At 44.1% G+C, this 17,760-nt stretch overlaps 1 protein-coding gene across 1 annotated transcript in view; it reads left to right on the top strand.

Moving 5' to 3' along the window:
- Positions 1-2,453: 2,453 nt before the first annotated feature.
- The window catches only part of MERTK (MER proto-oncogene, tyrosine kinase), a 120,137-nt gene continuing 104,830 nt past the window's right edge, over positions 2,454-17,760 (top strand). Inside the window, exon 1 of the mRNA XM_012811029.2 lies at positions 2,454-2,596. Coding sequence (XP_012666483.2) covers positions 2,536-2,596 — 61 coding nt within the window. The 5' untranslated portion in view covers positions 2,454-2,535. The remainder of the gene's footprint in view (positions 2,597-17,760) is intronic.

Genomic DNA, 17,760 nt, shown 5'->3' with positions numbered 1-17,760 from the left:
AGAAAAGAAAAGTGAGATTTGAGCAAAAACTTAAAAAGGAGAGTCAATTGGGAATCATATGTTTCTGGAAAAAGCATTTCAGACAGAGGGAACAATCAATGCAAAACTCTTTATTTATTTATTTTTTTGAGACAGAGCCTCAAGCTGTCACTCTGGGTAGAGTGCTGTGGCATCACAGCTCACAGCAACCTCCAACTCCTGGGCTCAAGTTAATGTTCCGCCTCTGCCTCCCAAGTACCTGGGACTAAAGGTGCCTGCCACAATGCCTGGCTATTTTTTGGCTGCAGGGGTCATTGTTGTTTGGTGGGCCCAGGCTGGATTCAAACCTGCCAGCTCAGGTGTATGTGGCTGGCGCCTTAGCCACTTGAGCCACAGGCACCAAAACAGTGCAAAACTCTTAAGTGCAGAAATGCCTTCTGTGGGTGAGCAACAGCAAGGAAACTGTAGAGAAGCTGTGCTGAGATGCCCTGGCAATCTTGCATATCTCTACAAAGGCCATGTTGGCAAGGGATGACCATAATCAAACTCAAGTCTTGTTGGACTGCCCTGTGATTGAATCCTCCTAGAGCAGGGATGGGTAAGCCTGGTCAGGAGCCCCTGGGAGACTGCTGCAAGGCTGTTTCTCCTCCTTCTCCAAAGTTGTAGACTGCAGGACTTTCTATCGCATTCCTACCATTTCCTGCCCCTGGGCCCCCAAGGATGCAGCAGCAGACTCCTGTGACATATTTAAAACTGCTTGGCTGTAGTTTAGAGTTGGTGCTCAGCAGCAGGGCTGGCATTATCTGTTTATATATAGGCACCTTGGTTTGGTGCCATTCTGTAGGACTAGGGATGCGTGGAGCTGACACCATGCTGATTTTGCTTTTGCTCTCAGTGTAAGTAACCTCTCTAAATTTATCTGGACTGGTTGTCCCTTTAATCTCTGTGAAGTGACCAGCTAGTCTAGAGCGTTAGAGACTGCTTGATGAGAGAAAATGAAACTGGAGTAAGGAGGTGAGGCCAGAGAGGGAAAAGAGTCAGGTCACTGGGACCTTGTAGGCCAGGCAGCTGTTAACCTCCTATAGAGAGAGAAAGCAGGAGCCACCAAAGAGTTTGGGGAATTTTGTTTGTTTGTTTGTTTGTTTGTTTCATTATGACAGAGTTTAACTCTGTTGCTGAGGCTAGAGTGCCATAGGCTCATCCTAGGACACAGCAATCTCAAACTCCTGGGTTCAAGTGATCCTTCTGCCTCAGCCTCCTAATAGCTGGAACTACAGGTGCATGCCACAACACCTGGTGCATTTTCCATTTTTAGTAGAGACGTGGTATCACTGTTGCTCAGGCTGGTCTTGAACTCCTGAGCCCTCCTGAGCTCCAGTGATCTTCCCTATTCAGCCTCCTAAAGTGCTAGAACCAAAAGCAGGAGCCACTGGGTCCTGATGACTTTGGGGAGTTTTGAGCAGAAGAATGTTGTGATCTGGCTTATGGAATATTGTCAAAGCATTACAATATATTTAGAATGAAATACATTCATTCTAAAAATGTTTCCTTTAAGAAAGTATGTATGCGTACATGTAAGTTACTGTTGCCATCATTACTAAAAGTAGCTTACATTTCTGTTGATTCACTTTCCCTGCTACTGCTGTCTGGGACTCTCCACACTTCACGGGTGCCTTACTTGCTCTTCCCACTCCTGCAAAAGCGTCACCTCTCTTTGACTTGTCACACAGCACGGTGAAGAGTCCTCTAGGAAAACCTCTCCCCTGACGGCGGGGAGGTCCCTAACGCCAGCGCCCTAACGTGTCTCGCACCTGCGGCGGTTCCCAGGAGGCGCTCGCAGGGAGCGGACTGTAAGCTGCGCTCGGCAGGGAGCGCTGCGCTGCAGCCTTGACCTCTGGGGAGCTTTGCTGCCTGGGTTTCGGTGTCCGCCAAGCCTGGTCTGTGGGTGCTCCTCTGGACTCAACTTTGGGGTCTAGAGACTGCCTCGCCGCGCCCTGTACTCTTTTCTCCTCTTTTCTCCTCTTTTCTCCTCTTTTCTCCTTACCCTTTTGCCTCCCACCTACACGTGGGGGACGACTGGCTGGGTCAGCGTCCAGTGCCTCTTCCCTTCCCCACCTTCGCCACGTTCCTCCCCCTTACATCTCTCCAACTCCCTCCGGGCTCTTTCAGCCCCCTCCCCTTCCTCTCCACCCTCCTGGTCAGTCCAGCTCCTGCCTATGGCCCACCCCTCTCCGCCCCCCACCCCTCGAACCCGCTCCCTTTCCCTTTTTGGCCCCTCCTCTCCTGTCCTCCTCCCGCCCCTTCCCATTCTGACCTGCTGGAGTCCACTGAGACTCTGCCTCCTTCGCGCCCCTCCTCTCCAGTCGGTGTGAGCCTGGGCACGGCCCCCGGTCCGCCCCTTCCAGCTCTCGGCGCCTCCCGCAGGCAGCTCGGCTTCGCCAGCCACTCCGGCGCTTACTGTCCTGGCCGCCGCGACTGTGGCGCCGGGACAGGGCAAGTTCCGGACGTCCCTCTGTCCATCGATCGGGACAGAATTTCCAGATCCGCGGCTTCGGGATGGGGCCTGCCCCGCTGCCGCTACTGCTGGGGCTCTTCCTCTCGGCGTTCGTGAGTGAAGGTGAGTGAGCCTGCTGGGGGCCAGGCGACCCGGGGGACTGGGGGAGGGAGCACGCCTGGCCGCTGCAAGTTTGCAAACACCCGGCTCCCCGCCGTGCGCGGGAACTCACCCCTCCGCTGACCATACCCCTCGCGTGTCCCGAGGGCACCCAGGCTGGATCGTGGGTGCTTGTCCCAGTGCAGCCGGGCAGGGATAGGTACTGAGGCTCCCCTTCACTGCAGAGGAAGAAATCAAGCTCGGCTGGGCGCGCTGCAAGTCTCTAAGTTTTTGGCCGAGAGGAACGTAGGTAGCAGGGCTGGTCCGGAATGCGGCGAGAACTTTTCTGTAGACAGAGATGCATGGTTGGACTCCTCTCAAGCGACAGTTCTGGAGGCTGCAGATCCCATCTACCGAGGGACCCGAGAGGGGCGAACCAACAGGCTGCAGAAGTTGGAGTTACAATCCGGTGCGGCCATCGACCAACACTGGGCGTCCAGCCAGAGGAACTGCTGTCCGGGCTGCTCCTACTGGGCCTTTACGGGCATTATTACCATCCCTTTGCAGGGACAGCCTGGAAAAGGGGGAGCATTCTTTTCACCCCTATTGTGGCAGAACAGAACCTCAGCTGCTCAGCAGTGTTTAGATTTGTCTCGACTTGGCCAAATGTTGTTACAGGCATTTTAATGTAAAGTACAGGATTGATAAATGGAGGCAAACTGCATCTACAGCTCGTTCGAGGAAGGGATCCCAGGTTTCAAGTTTGATCGCTGATGCACTTCTTGAAGAAGCTGGAAGAAACGTAACCAGGCTTTACCTAAAAGAAAAAGAAACAGAAAAAAGGGGGGGGATACTTACAAAAATGCTAAATAAACACATCCCCAGTATTTTCTCCTAGTTAAAAGGATTCTTTTTCCATTCAGTATGTGGATTTTGTCTCTTTTGATCATGAATGTGGTTGACTAGCTTTCATTATTATAGTCAAAATTTAGGGGGAAATACCTGGAAAGTTCGGTTTCTATTAGGTAACGTACTTAAGTTTTTTCTTTTAGATTTTACTTTGGAAGCTCAATTGCTCAACTGAAACATTCTTAAACAATGTACCCGTTTTTTGCATATTAAATTACATAAGCAATTTATGATTTGGGACAACATAGCAATTTGAAACAAACATCAGAAATCCAAACCAAGCCAGAAATAAAAGGAGTTCTATTCTCCACACCACCCCCCAACCAAACCCTCAAAAATTCCTCAGCATTTCTGCCAGATCCCTTTTTCATAATGTGCTGCAAATTTGTTATATTTTGGTACTAGAGGGGACTGGCCACGAATAGAGTTGGAGGTAGTGAATATGGTGAAAACAATGGGGAAAGTAATGGGGATGGTGGTATTTGTATAGATGAGGGAGGGTGTCCAACCTGATCTCTCTGGCCACATGCTGATTGTGTGAGGACTTTTTTTTTCTTATCTGTGGTGTCTGGTATCACAAAAAGTATGCACAGATCTTTTTTCTTTTTTACTAATCAGCTTTCCTTAGTGTTTTGGAATGTACTGTGTCACCCGATAGAACTTTATGTTTGCTATGTGTGGCAGAAAAGAAAAAAGGTTGGACACCCCTGGAAATATTTAAAAATTAAAGAGTGTTTTCTTTCAGTTTTTAAAAACCTATAATAAAAAAAATGCTTGGGTAGCTGACAACCAGTTTTAGTCAGATCATCATAAAAAGCCTTTAAAATCCACCCAGCAGGAAGAATGAAACATTCATCTAATTCTTCTACCCTTTGCTACTGTTTTGAAATTCACCTATGAGATGTCTGACAATGTCACATCTTACCTTGTGAGAAACTCAAAGAACATCCCAGCACTTGAGAGGCCCAGGTGGGTGGATTGCCTGAGCTCACAGTTTTGAGACCAGCCTGAGCCAGAGCAAGACCCCTGCCTCTAAAGAATAGCCTGGGCATTGTGGTGAGCACCTGTAGTCCCAGCTACTTGAGAGGCTGAGGCTAGAGGATTGCCTGAACCCAAGAGTTTGAGGTTGCTGTGAGCTAAGATGCCATGTCACTGTACCAAGGGTGACCAAATGAAATTATCTCAGTGGTTCTCAACCTTCCTAATGCTGCAGTGTACTTTCATTGTTAAAAATGAGTCGCGACCCACAAGTTGAGAACCACTGCCTATCTCAAAAAAAAAAAAAAAAAAAAGAAAGAAAGAAAGATAAGATAAGCTCAAAGAACGGGATTGTCATTGACAGAATCAGAATGGAAGAAAGAGTGCTGTAGGGAGAGATCAAAATGGAAATAGAGTCTTCATCTATTTTTAGGATTTTCATATTGCATATTGTGGGTTTGAATGCTTTACTGACCTCACAGAAGGAGGGAGGGAAGCGGGTAGAGAGAAAATGAATGAGTGAATGAGAATATATGTGTGTGTAGACTGTACTCTGTAGAGGAATGAATGGATAAATCATTAAAATTTAAACATCACTTTAACCCAGAAATCCTCCCCACCGCAGCACATGCACAAACACACATAACTAGAACTGGCTTTCCAATCTTTCCTTTCTGCTGAGTCTCCGATGGGGGTGCCATTGAGCAACAAAGTGAGGCACATGGTGGCTCTAGAGGACCAGGGAGAGAACCTAGCTGAAGAAATAAAAGTAGATAGAAATGAAGATGTTACGCGGATTTAGCTCGATGAGGCTGTGTGTGCAGTTAGACTCAGCTATCATCAACCTTTACTCCGTAGAGTAAATTGGGCTTTAAAAATTCTTGAATATTAATATTTCTCTCAAACTGGTACTCTCATGTATCCCAGTAAATTTTAAACATTTTCTCAAAGAGAATTTGAAGTTGTCCTATTGCTTATGGGCATGTTGCTTTATTACAGTGACCTCAAATGCTATCTGGAAATAAGCAGTGCATATTTTAGAAATAAATGCTTTTTATTGTTATTTTTATTTCAGATTAATATGAGGGTACAAAAGATTAGGTTGCAATGTTTGCATTTGTTAGGTAAGGTCCCTGCTGTTGTAGTTGTGCCCCTCACCCAGGAAGTGTGTCATAGACTCTTACATTGTGCCCATTAGGTGAGAGCATATCAATTCCTCTCTTTCCCATCCTCCTCCCCTTTCCCCCCAACTTGAATTGAGTTTTTCTCTTGTGTGAGTGTGTATTAGTTCATCTATATTAGTTCATTCATATTAGTATTGAATACCTTGGATACTTGATTTTTCTTTTTTTTTTTGAGACAGCGTCTCACCATGTCGCCCTTGGTAGAATGCGGTGGCGTCACAGCTCCCAGCAACCTCAAACTCTTGAGCTTAAGCCAGTGGTTCTCAACCTGTGGGTTCCGACCCCTTTGTAACAATGAAAATACATCGCAGCATTAGGAATGTTGAGAACCACTGGTTTAAGTGATTCTCTTGCCTCAGCCTCCCAAGTAGCTGGGACTACAGGCACCTGACACAACACCCAGCTATCTTTTTTCTGTTGTTGAAGTTGTCATTGTTCTTTGGCAGGCTCGGGCTGGCTTTGAACCTGCCAGCCCTGGTGCATGTGGCCAGCGCCCTAGCCACTGAGCTACAGACGCCAAACCTGATTTTCCATTCTTGTGAAAGAGCATGTTCTCCAACTCCATCCAGGTTAATATAAAAGTGTAAAGTCTCCATCTTTTTTTTAATGGCTGAATAATATTCCATGGTATACATGTACCACAGTTTATTAATCCATTCATGGGTTGATGGGCACTTGAGTTGATTCCATGCTTTGGCAGTTGTAAATTGAGCTGCATAAACAATCTGATGTAAGTGTCCTTAGGACAAAATGATTTCTTTACTTCTTGGTAGATACCTAGTAATGGGATTGCGGAATTGAATGGAAGGTCTATTTTGAGTTCTTTGAGGATTCTCCATACTTCTTTCCAAAGGGGCTATATTAGTTTTTAATCCTACCAACAGTGTAAAAGTGTTCCCTTCTCTTCACAACCAAGCCAGCATCTGCAGCTTTGGGACTTTGTGATGTGGGCTATTCTAACTTGGGGTAGGTGATATCTCAGAGTGGTTTCGATTTGCATTTCTCTGATGATTAGGGATGCCACGCATTTTTTCAAGTGTCTGTTGGCCACTCCTCTGTCCTCTTCAGAGAAGGTTCTCTTTATATCTCTTGCCCAGTGATAGGCAGAATTGTTTGCTTTTTTGTTGTTGTTGATTAATTTGACTTCTCTGTAGATTCCAGTTATCAACCCATTGCCAGATTCATAACATGCAAATATCGTTTCCCCTTCTGAAGGTTCTCTATTTGCTTTAATTGTTGTGTCCTTAGCTGTGCAGAAGCTTTCTAGCTTAATTAAGTCCTACTTATTTGTTTATTTTTGTTATTGTTGAGATTAACCAAAGGAGTCTTCTTCATAAAATCTTTTCCCAGGTCAATATCATCAAGAGTCTTTCCCATGCTTTCTTCTAGGATTTTTATCATTTAGTGTCTAAGGTTTAAATCTTTTATCCATTGTGAGTCAATTTTTGTAAGTGGTGAGAGGTGCAGGTCTAGTTTCAGTGGTTTACATGTGGTTATCGGGTTCTCCCAGCACCATTTGTTGAATAGGGATTCTTTTCCCCAGTTTATGCTTTTGTTTGGTTTATCAAAGATCAGATGGTGTGGTTTGGTGCCTATAGCTCAGTGGTTAGGGCACTGGCCCCATACACTGGGGCTGATGGGTTCGAACCCAGCCCCAGCCTGCTAAACAACAATGATGACGACAACAACAACAAAGTAGCTTGGCATTGTGTCAGGCATTGTGTCTGGCACCTGTAGTCCTAGCTACCAGGGAGGCTCAGGCAAGAGAATCGCTTGAGGGTGTTACCTGTAGCTCAGTGGGTAGGGTACCTGTTACATACACCGAGGCTGGTGGGTTCAAACCCAGCCTGGCCACTAAAACAACAATGATAACTGCAACAACCAAAAAAAATAGTTGAGTGCTGTGGTGGATGCCCATTTTCCCAGCTACTTGGGAGGATGAGGCAAGAGAATCACTTAAGCCCAAGAGTTGGAGGTTGCTGTGAGCTGTGACACTACAGCACTCTACTGAGGGTGACATAGTGAGACTCTGTCTCAAAAAAAAAGAAAAAACAAAGATCAGGTGGTAATAAGAGGCTGGTTTCATCTCTAGGTTTTCTTTCATGTTCCATATATCAATTTTTCTGTTTTTGTGCCAATACCATGCTGTTTTGATTACTGTGGACTTGTAATATAACCTGAAGTCTGGTAGAGTGATGCCTCAAGATTGTTTTAGAAATAATTTTTTTTTTTTGAGACAGAGTTTCACTTTGTTGCCCTCAATAGAGTGCTGTAGTGTCATAGCTCACAGCAATCTCAAACTCTTGGGCTCGAGCAATCCTCTTGCCTCAGCTACCCGAGTAGCTGGGACTACAGGTGCCTGCCACAATGCCTGGCTATTTTTTTAGAGACGGGGTCTCACTCTTGTTCAGGCTGGTCTCCATCTCCTGAGCTTAGGCAATACACTGGCCTTGGCCTCCCAAAGTGCTAAGATTATAGGGTGTGAGCTGCCATGTTCATCGTTAGAAATAAATGATTTTTTTTTTTTTTTGTAGAGACAGAGTCTCACTGTTACTCTGAGAGTCTCACCGTCAGTGGAGTGCTGTGCTGTCACACCTCACAGCAACCTCCAACTCCTAGGCTTAGGCGATACTCTTGCCTCAGCCTCGAGTAGAGAAATAAATGATTTTTTAAAAGTTAATCTGACTTATTTTCTTAAAATTCTGAGTGGAACACAATTTTTTAAATTAATATTTATGTTTTTAAATATTTTTTTTTTTGAAAGAATTTCCACATAATTCTCCACATAGGGGAGAAGAACCAGTGGGTTACTAGTCAGCATTGGTAATGAAGAGGTTGAATTTTTCAGTGCCATAAATTGGGAACATGCTGCCAGGTAGGAGAGCTGAGCTGGGACCTATTCATGCAGAATAGCCCATTTTCACATAATAGCCAAAATGAGATTTTCGGAAATGAATCTGATTGTGTTTTCTCCTTGTTGAAAAATCTTCCAACATTTTTACATTCTTTAGCAGAGTCTGCAAAGACTTACAGAGCACCTGGAATATTTTCCCCAAGATCTCAGCATATTGGCTTCTTCTCAATGTTTGGGTTTCAGCTCAGATGTTTTCCTTGAGAGACCTTCCCTCTCCCCCATAAACAGAATCTCTGGAGCTCCTGCGCCCTTGTACTTGGGGCTTTCGTTGATAGAAAAGAGACTTTTATTTTGCTGTGATGCCAAAGAGATTTCATTACTGGAGAAGTTAGTAAATTAAAAGAAGATAGACTTTTGGACTATGCTAACCCCAAATATGTTTTATATTCTCCTAATTCCTCCAGCTGGGGGCGGGGAATCAGAAGGTGATTTTTCTTGTTAAGGACACAGTCTTAACCGCTCCTTGCCCAGGAGCAGGTTGCCCAGTGTGCCTCAGCTTTGGTCTGTTGTCACTAGTTTAATCTTTACCCAAAGCACAAGGTTCTGGGTTCCTTTGTGACTCAGCAAGAGGTTATTATAAAAAAACTAAAAAGGAGGATTTGCCATCTAGGCATCTAAGGACTGGAATGAAAGCTTCTAGGTGCTTCTAGGAGTGGTAGTTAACGCTAAGGACTTCCAGTTCCTTTTTGGTACAGCGGGACTCTATTTCTTTTTCTCTTTTTTCTTATGGGACTCTATTTTATACAAGGAGCTGTTGGGAGGATGAAATGAGCTCGTGGCACATACTGGGTGCTCAGGAAACATCAACCATTACTACCAATGATTCCTCTCCCATTCTTCCAAACTCAAATTTAAGGGTACTTGTTTTTCTTAGACAAAGGGTGTTGGGGAGAGGGAAATACATCCTAAATTAATACTTAAATATGAAGGCAGAACTGTGGTTCACCCTCCGTTGTTCCTAATGCTTTGGTGAAGGAGCCAGGGGTATCTGCACTATTCGTGCTGAAGTCCTTTGCTGCAACTCTAGGATTTTGTTTCCTAGTGGTTCTGCTAGCAACACCCACCCAGGACCAAACAGGTCTTTAGACAAAGGAGTTACTGACTGCTGCTCTCCTCCTCCTCCAACCCTCCCCCCAACCTTCACTTACAGAGTTCAGACTTGACATAGTTCAGGAATAGCTTCCTGTCATGTGCCTCTCAGGAAGGTATAAAAATGACGTTTCAATTCCTGTTCAACTTTTCCCACATAACTCTATTCCAAAGGGGGTGTGGTTTTTATTTTGGTTTTGTATTTGTTTTGTGGTGGGGCTTGTGAGTGTGAACATCCAGATAATTCCTTTTGTTTTCACCAGCTCAGAGTAGATTTTCCAAATGGAATCTTTTTTTTTTTTTTTTTTTTTTTTGAGACAGTCTTAAGCTGTCACCTTGGATAGAGTGCCGTGGCATCATAGCAACCTCAAAGTCTTGGGCTTAAGTGATTCTCTTGCCTCAGCATCCCAAGTAGCTGGGACTACAGGTGCCTGCCACAACACCTGGCTATTTTTTGGTTGTAGTTGTCATTGTTGTTTGGCAGGCCCGGCCTAGATTCGAACCCACCAGCTCCAATGTATGTGGCTGGAGCCCTAGCCCCTGAACCACAGGCACTAAGCCCCAAATGAAATCTGGCTACAAGACAAAGAAGATGAGGCTTTGGTTCTTTGTGTAAATTCTGTGTCTGTGTGTGAGTCTGTATGTGCACATTGTGGGAGATGGAAAGGTCATGAGACCAGGTACACGCTTGGATCCTGACTCTTCTGCTTGGTGACAGGGGTGGGCCGAGCCCTCAGGTATCCTGGAGGGAAGCCCTGATTGTTGCCTTCTCCTGCTGTGGGCATTGGCTAACCCCTGACCAGAGTTAAACCTCCTCAGCACTGTAGGGTCTCACTAAACTGGGGAAGACCCAGGCCCTCTCTCTTTCAGCTAAAATGCTGAAAGTGCAGCCTGGCAGAGGCAGAGAATTCCATTAGGCCCCATTGGGGGAACATTAATACTGAGGGCATCTGCCATCCTGGCACTTTGTCCCTCCCAGCCCTGTCTCTCACAGAACCATGGCTGTGGAACTGGGGTGGGAGGGGGAGATTCTTAACTGCAGCGAGAGAGGGCCCAGGTCTTCCCCAGTTTGTGAGATCCTGCAGTGCTGAATCATTTTCAATCTATTGGGGCCTGTGTCAGGCAGCAGGATCCCCGTACATGGCCTGTGTGTGAAGCCCTCAGTTCTCTGTGTTTTAAAAGAACGAAAGATAAAACAATGAAAGGTGATAACGTTCTGAACATTTTGTTGGGAAACCTATACTCAATTCTAAAGCTATTTTATCTTATCTTTCTTGCCTATTTCATCAATTAAATTGATGTAAAAGGATTTTCTAGTCTTGGGAATGGCAGGGTGGGAGAAAGGGCAGAGGGGGAGAAAGAAACAGATACTGGCTTTATATTTAGAGCAAGATCATAAATGAGAGGTTTTACACTGAAAGCTAGAGGTTCAAGCTAGGATAACCCATTTCATTTTCTAAGTTCATTGCATGGATTTTCATGGGAGCGCATTTTATGCTTAGGTGTTTCTCCTTGTCCTCAGCCAGTGCCTTCCAGATATTTCTCTGTCCCTTCAAAGCCAGACCTGATAATCACAGGGTCCTGCCCTATCTCGCTCGGGGTGAGGGTTCAATCCTGGGGACTTAGGTCTTAGGTTGGCCTCTCATAAGGCAAATGTTTTCTGACAGACCCCTTTTTTGTGTAATCTGCTTTTTTTCCTGGGGCTCCAGTTACTTCCGATTCAGGGACAGTAAACATCTTAGAATTTGCCTTAGCTGTGGCCTTGCCTTTCATACACAAAGGAAAGCTTGTTTATTTGGAGAAGGAATCATTTTGCTATTTTAAGCCTTAAGGCCTTCTTGTTAAAACCTAATACTAGACTGGCTTCATTATGGTTTTCAAGATGATCATTTTTACAAGGAAGAACAAGCTGTCTCAGTGGAGATGTTAGAATGGAGATTCAAACTTGCTGAAAGTCCTTTTCTGTCACAGCACTACTTAGGGAATTCTCACTGAGGTGATAAATATTCATGTACTCTGAAGTGGTGGCCAGTGTGTGGTGGCTGGTTTTCCACTGGCCACAGTTAATGGCAGGCTGCCTCCTCGCAGGAAGTGAGGGCAGCCTTTAAGCCTTTTCATAGTTCTGGCACTTGATTTGAAGATTTGTTGATGAAAACAATATTCTTTGGAAGTTTTGGAGCAAAAAATAGAGGGAAGCTTTTTAGATTTACCGTTGGTTAAAACCATCATCACTTCAGGAGTCCAAAGATGTTAAGTCAGTGGTTCTCAACCTTCCTAATGCCTCCTAATGCCGTGGCCCTTTAATACAGTCCCTTATGTTGTGGTGACCCCCAACCATAAAATTATTTTTGTTGCTACTTCACAACTGTAATTTTGCTACTGTTATGAATCATAATGTAAGTATCTGATATGCAGGATGTGTTTTCATTGTTACAAAGGGGTCTTGACCCACAAGTTGAGGACCGCTGTGTTAAGTTCTCATCCCAGTTTTTTATTTTTTATTGTATGGGGCTCATTAAGTGTACAAAGAATTAGGTTACACTGATTGCATTTTTTTAATTGTTGAGGAATCATTGAGGGTACACAGAACCAGGTTATACTGCTTGCATTTGTTAGGTAAAGTCCCTCTTATAATTGTGTCCTGCCCCCATGAGGTGTGCCGTACACAATGAACCCCCTCCTCCCCTCTCCCTGCTCCCTCATTGCCCTGTCCTCCGCCACCTTGTATTAGCTCATCTCCTGCCTTCATATTAGAATTGAGTACATTGGATTCTTGCTTCTCCATTCTTGTGATGCTTTACTAAGAAGAATATCTTCTACCTCAATCCAGGTTAATACAAAAGATGTGAAGTCTCCATTTTTTTAATCGCTGAGTAGTATTCCATGGTATACATATACAAAAGCTTGTTAATCCATTTCTGGGTTGGTGGGCATTTCGGCTGTTTCCACATTTTGGCGATTGTAAATAGAGCTGCAATAAACAGTCTAGTGCAAATGTCCTTATGATAAAAGGATTGTTTTCTGGGTGGCAGGTCAGCCACATACACCTAAGGTGGCAGGTCCAAACCCTTCCTGGGCCTGCTAAGCAACAGTGACAACTGCAACCAAAAAATAGCCGGGCATTGTGGCAGGTGCCTGTAGTCCCAGCTACTTGGGAGGCTGAGGCAAGAGAATCACTTAAGCCCAAGAGTTTGAGGTTGCTGTGAGCTGTGATGCTATAGCGTTCAACCCAGGGCAACAGCTTAAAATGCTGTCTCAAAAAAAAAAAAAGATTTTTTTCTTCTGGGTAAATGCCCAGTAATGGGATTGCAGGATCAAATGGGAGGTCTAATTTGACCTGGATTGATATGGATTCTCCATGCTTCCTTCCAAAAAGTTTGTATTACTTTTCAGTCCCACCAGCAGTATAAAGTGTTCCCTTCTCTCTACATCCAGCCAGCATCTGCAGTTTTGAGGCTTTGTGATGTGGGCCATTCTCACTGGGGTTAGGTGATATCTCAGGGTGGTTCAGATTTGCATTTCTCTGATGATTAGGAACGATGAGCATTTTTTCATGTTTGTTACCCTGTCTTCTTTATAGAAAATTCTATTCATGTCTCTTGCCCAGTGATATATGGGATTATTGGCTCTTTTTTTGTTGATTAACTTGAGTTCTCTGTAGATCCTAGTTATTAAGCTTCTGTGTGAATCACAATATGTAACTATCTTTTCCCATTCTGAAGGTTGTCTGTTCCTTTGGTTGTTGTTTCCTTAGCTGTACAGAAGATATTCAGTTTAATTAAGTCCCATTTGTTTATTTTTGTTGTTATTGCAATTGCCATGGAAATCCTCTTCATAAAATCTTTTCCTAGGCTCATCCCAGTTTTGATGTTAACTTGCAGGGATGCCTGGGGTATGATGCCTCATCTTCCTGAAATTCTAAACCTCTACCTGTGAAATTGGAGAGCAGATAGATAATTCTGGGGCCCCTTCTGGGAAGAAAACGGGTTCTACCTGAAGGGGAGAGAGAGGAGGGACCCTCTCTCACAGTGTAGTTCTGGGCACAGTGCCTTGAGTTTGACCCCTGCTGCCCTGTGCTTGACTCCAGGTGTAGACATCCTTGGCATTAGCCTAAAAATGGGGACAGAGGTCAAAGCTGTGTTTCTTGAAAAGTAGTCATGCCAGTGGGTTCTTTTCTTTTTTGGAGACAGAGTCTTACTTTGTCACCCTTGGTAGAGTGCTGTGGCGTCACAGCTCACAGCAACCTTAAACTCTCAGGGTTAAGTGATTCTCTTGCCTCAGCCTTCGGAGTAGCTGAAACTACAAGTGCCCACCATAACGCCTGGCTAATTTTAGAAACAAGGTCTTGCTGTGGCTCAGGCTGGTCTTGAACTCATGAGGTCAGGCAATCTACCCATCTTGGCCTCTCAGAGTGCTAGTATGCCAGTAGGTTCTTTACTGTTGACAACTGCCACCTGGGCTGTCCAAGCTCCTAAGTACCAGCTCCAGCTCTATCTGGAGCAATAAACTAGTCTGGAAATACACAGGTGTATTTCTGAGGGTACTGGACCTCCCTAAACAGATACATATAGGACCTCCTCCTGGCAAATCTGCTGGGAGCATGCAGTCTTGGGACTCTTGGGTTTCTAGAGTGGGTAGAGTGAGACATGTCTTCCCAGGGGAAACAGCAGAATCTTCAAGGTGGGGAGGGGTGATGTCAGTTTTTAAAGGTCTATTTAGGCTTTCCTTCTTTCTTCATAAAAAGCCAGACCCATCAAAAGAACAACTTTGACTGAGCAAGGTGGTTCATGCCTGTAATCCTAGCACTCTGGGGAAATGAGGTATGTGGATTGCTTGACCTCAGGAGTTCAAGACCAGCCTGAGCCAGAATGAGACCCTGTTTCTAAAACATAGCCAGGTCCTGTATTCCCAGCTACTCGGGAAGCTAAGGCAAGATCACTTGAGCCCAAGAGTTTGAGGTTGCTGTGAACTATCACGTCACAGTACTCTACCGAGGGTGACAAACTGAGACACTATCTCAAAAAAAAAAAAGTCTATTCATTCAATATAATGAAGTAATTTTATATTTGGAAATTAAAAAGAAATATGTGATAGAAACTGTAGAATGCAGTGCTCCTACATATTTTTGGCTAGAGGGATAAGGAGAAAGTCAACTACTTATGGAAGAGATTATCCACCAGAGGTGTGCTATAGGACCACCTAGGAAGCTTTCTCAAAATTCAGAAGCCTAGGCCCCACCCAGGACCTGTGAACTTGACCTTTAGGGGGTACAGCCTGGCTCTGGTTGTGGTTATTTTGTGCCACATCTCTCATTACACTCGACTACTCCAGTGTGTCTGATGTCTAATTCTTAGGGAGTGGTAGGGAGCCTCTCCCCATAGCTCCCTCCCATGAGAGACATGTGCCACCTTGGCCTTGAAGGGTGAGATAGTTATGCTTATTCCAAGGAAGGTGGCAAGTCTTAGACCAGGGTGAGAACTGCAAGCTGGATGATTCCTCAAGCCAAGTGCCCTTATGATTTTAAGACCTATAAGTGGAAGAAGGGTGCAGCTAGTCAGTCAGGCCAGCTAGTAAACAGAAAGGCCTACCTTTCTCTTTTTATCATTACATTTTTCCTTTCTTTACTGACTTTATATTCTTTGTATTCAAATCTTGTTACATTTAGGATACCAACAGGGGATAACGGGTAATAAAACTCACCTGTGTACTTACCACACAGCATAAGAAGTCAGACATTAGTGATACAGCTCAAGTCCCCTGTTGTTTCCTTCCCAGTTACACTCCCTCGCCCCCACCCAGAGAAAACCCCTATTCTACACTGAGTGTGTTAATTCCAATGCATCTCTTTATTCTTTGACCACATATGATTGTGTTGGTAACACTGTATAGTGTTATTTAATGTCAGTTAGGTTTACATTTGGCTGCATGTAAGAGAAAAACTTTACCTCAATCGCCTAACCAAAAGGATGGTATTTTTCACATATAACACGCAGTATGTGGGTAAGCAGTTTGGGATTGGGATAGTGGCGCTATCAAGGACATTATGGCTCTTTACTCTGACATCTTTAGCATGTGGTTTTAGAACTCATTGTCTCAAAATGGCTGTTGCTGCACCTCTGGGCATTTCATTTGCATTCCAGGCAGAAAGGAGTTAGAGGGACAAAGGACAAATAGCCTTATACCAACTAAGTCTATGTTCTTATCAAGAAAGTGATGGCTTTATGTGAAGCCCCATGCTCTGGATTTCTGCTTACACTTCCTGAGTGACTCCCAGCTGCAAGAAAGAGTGACAATTCAAGGGCATTAGCTGGGCAAGTTGCTACCCTGGATGAGATTGGCACCCATTTGTAGGAAGAAGGGGTAATGGATATTGAGCAGAACACTAGGCGCAGCTTACCATATGCATTTTATAAAATTTTATTACTAGCCAAGTATGGTGGCAGAGGCTTGTATCCCAGCTACTCAACAGAGACTACTCATCAGGGCAGGTTGTAGCTAGGTTGTGAAGTAGGCTGAGGAAGGCATTTGGGCATCACCCACTGGCCCTACCAGGCTTATCACCCAGTGTCCCATCCTTACCTGTGGCTCTTACATACCAGAACCCTCCTTCATTGAGCCTCAGAACCACTGCAACTTGGGGCATGGTAGCTTGGGCCTACAATAGGGACAGCAAGGTGAGGGTGGGTGGAGGTCCCCCTTCACTCTTTCCTTCCCATCCAGAGCTTGGTAAGTCACTTAGCACTTTTGAGCCTCAGTATGCACTTGTGAGCCTCAGGGTCCTCACCTGTGAATTCCAGTGATATTCCCTTCATAGGATCACTGTATAGGTAAGTAGTTCTCAACCTTCCTAATGCCATGACCCTTTAATACAGTTCCTCATGTTGTGGTGACCCCCAACCATAAAATTATTTTCATTGCTATTTCATAACTGTAATTTTGCTACTGCTATGAATAGTAATGTAAATATCTGATAAAAAAATAAATATCTGATATGCAGGATGTATTTAGGCGACTCCTGTGAAAGGGTCGTTCGACCCCCAAAGGGGTGGCAACCCACAGGTTGAGAACTGCTGGTATTGGTGAAAAGGCTGGTGGACTGTATGGGGAGTGACTCTGGGTTCTTTGCTTCTTACTGAGTAGAAGATATTGAATATAGTTAGATTTTTTTTTTTTTGACACCAACTCTCTACGTCTCCCTTGGTAGAGCACAGTGGTGTCACAGCTCACAGCAACCTCAAACTCTGGGGCTTAAGCGATTCTCTTGCCTCAGCCTCCCAAGTAGCTGGGACTACAGGCACCCGCCACAACACCTAGCTATTTTTTGGTTGTAGTTGTCATTGTTGTTTGGCTGGCCTGGGCTGGGTTCGAACCTGCCAGCCTCAGTGTATGTGGCTGGCACCCTAGCTGCTGAGCTACAGGCACCAAGCCAAATATGGTTTGATTTTAACATTGGTTTTAGGAGTTCTGTACCAGGAATCAGAGATGAAGGCTAAATATATATTTTATTATGCTACAGTATGTATATCAATTTAGGTAAAATCGCTATCTTTATTGGGTTGAAATTTCCCATTATGAACATAGTATGTCTCTCCATTCATATTTTTTTCATTTCTTCATGAGTGTTTTGTTGTTTTTAGGATACAAGTTCTGTATATGCTTTGTTAGATTTATACCTAAATATTTCACTATTTTTGAATGATTATAAATGATGCTGTATGTTTAATTTCAATGTCTATGTGTTCATTAGTAATATACAGATATTGTATACATTGCTTATATAGTATATAGACATAAAGAAAGTTTTGTATATTTATCATATATCTTGCAACCTTGGTGAAATCATTTATTTGTTCTAAGGAGTTTTTTTGTTTTAGTAGATTCTTTGAGATTTTCTGCAGAGATAATCATATCTGCAAACAGTGATTACTTTTCCTTTACTGATCTTTCCTTTCCGATGCATTTTATTTCTTTTTGTTGCTTTATTACATTGACTAAAACTTTTATCAATATGTTGAATAAGAATGAGGAAACCAGATATCCCTGCCTCCCAGCCATTGTATTTTTTGGATAGATCTTTATCCAAAAGATCAAGTTGAGGAAATTCTTTACTCTTC

The sequence above is a fragment of the Otolemur garnettii genome, unplaced genomic scaffold, assembly GCF_000181295.1.
Source record: "Otolemur garnettii isolate 467f Iridium unplaced genomic scaffold, OtoGar3 scaffold00148, whole genome shotgun sequence".
Classification (NCBI taxonomy): Eukaryota; Metazoa; Chordata; class Mammalia; order Primates; family Galagidae; genus Otolemur; species Otolemur garnettii.
This window is presented reverse-complemented; position numbering and strand designations above follow the sequence as displayed.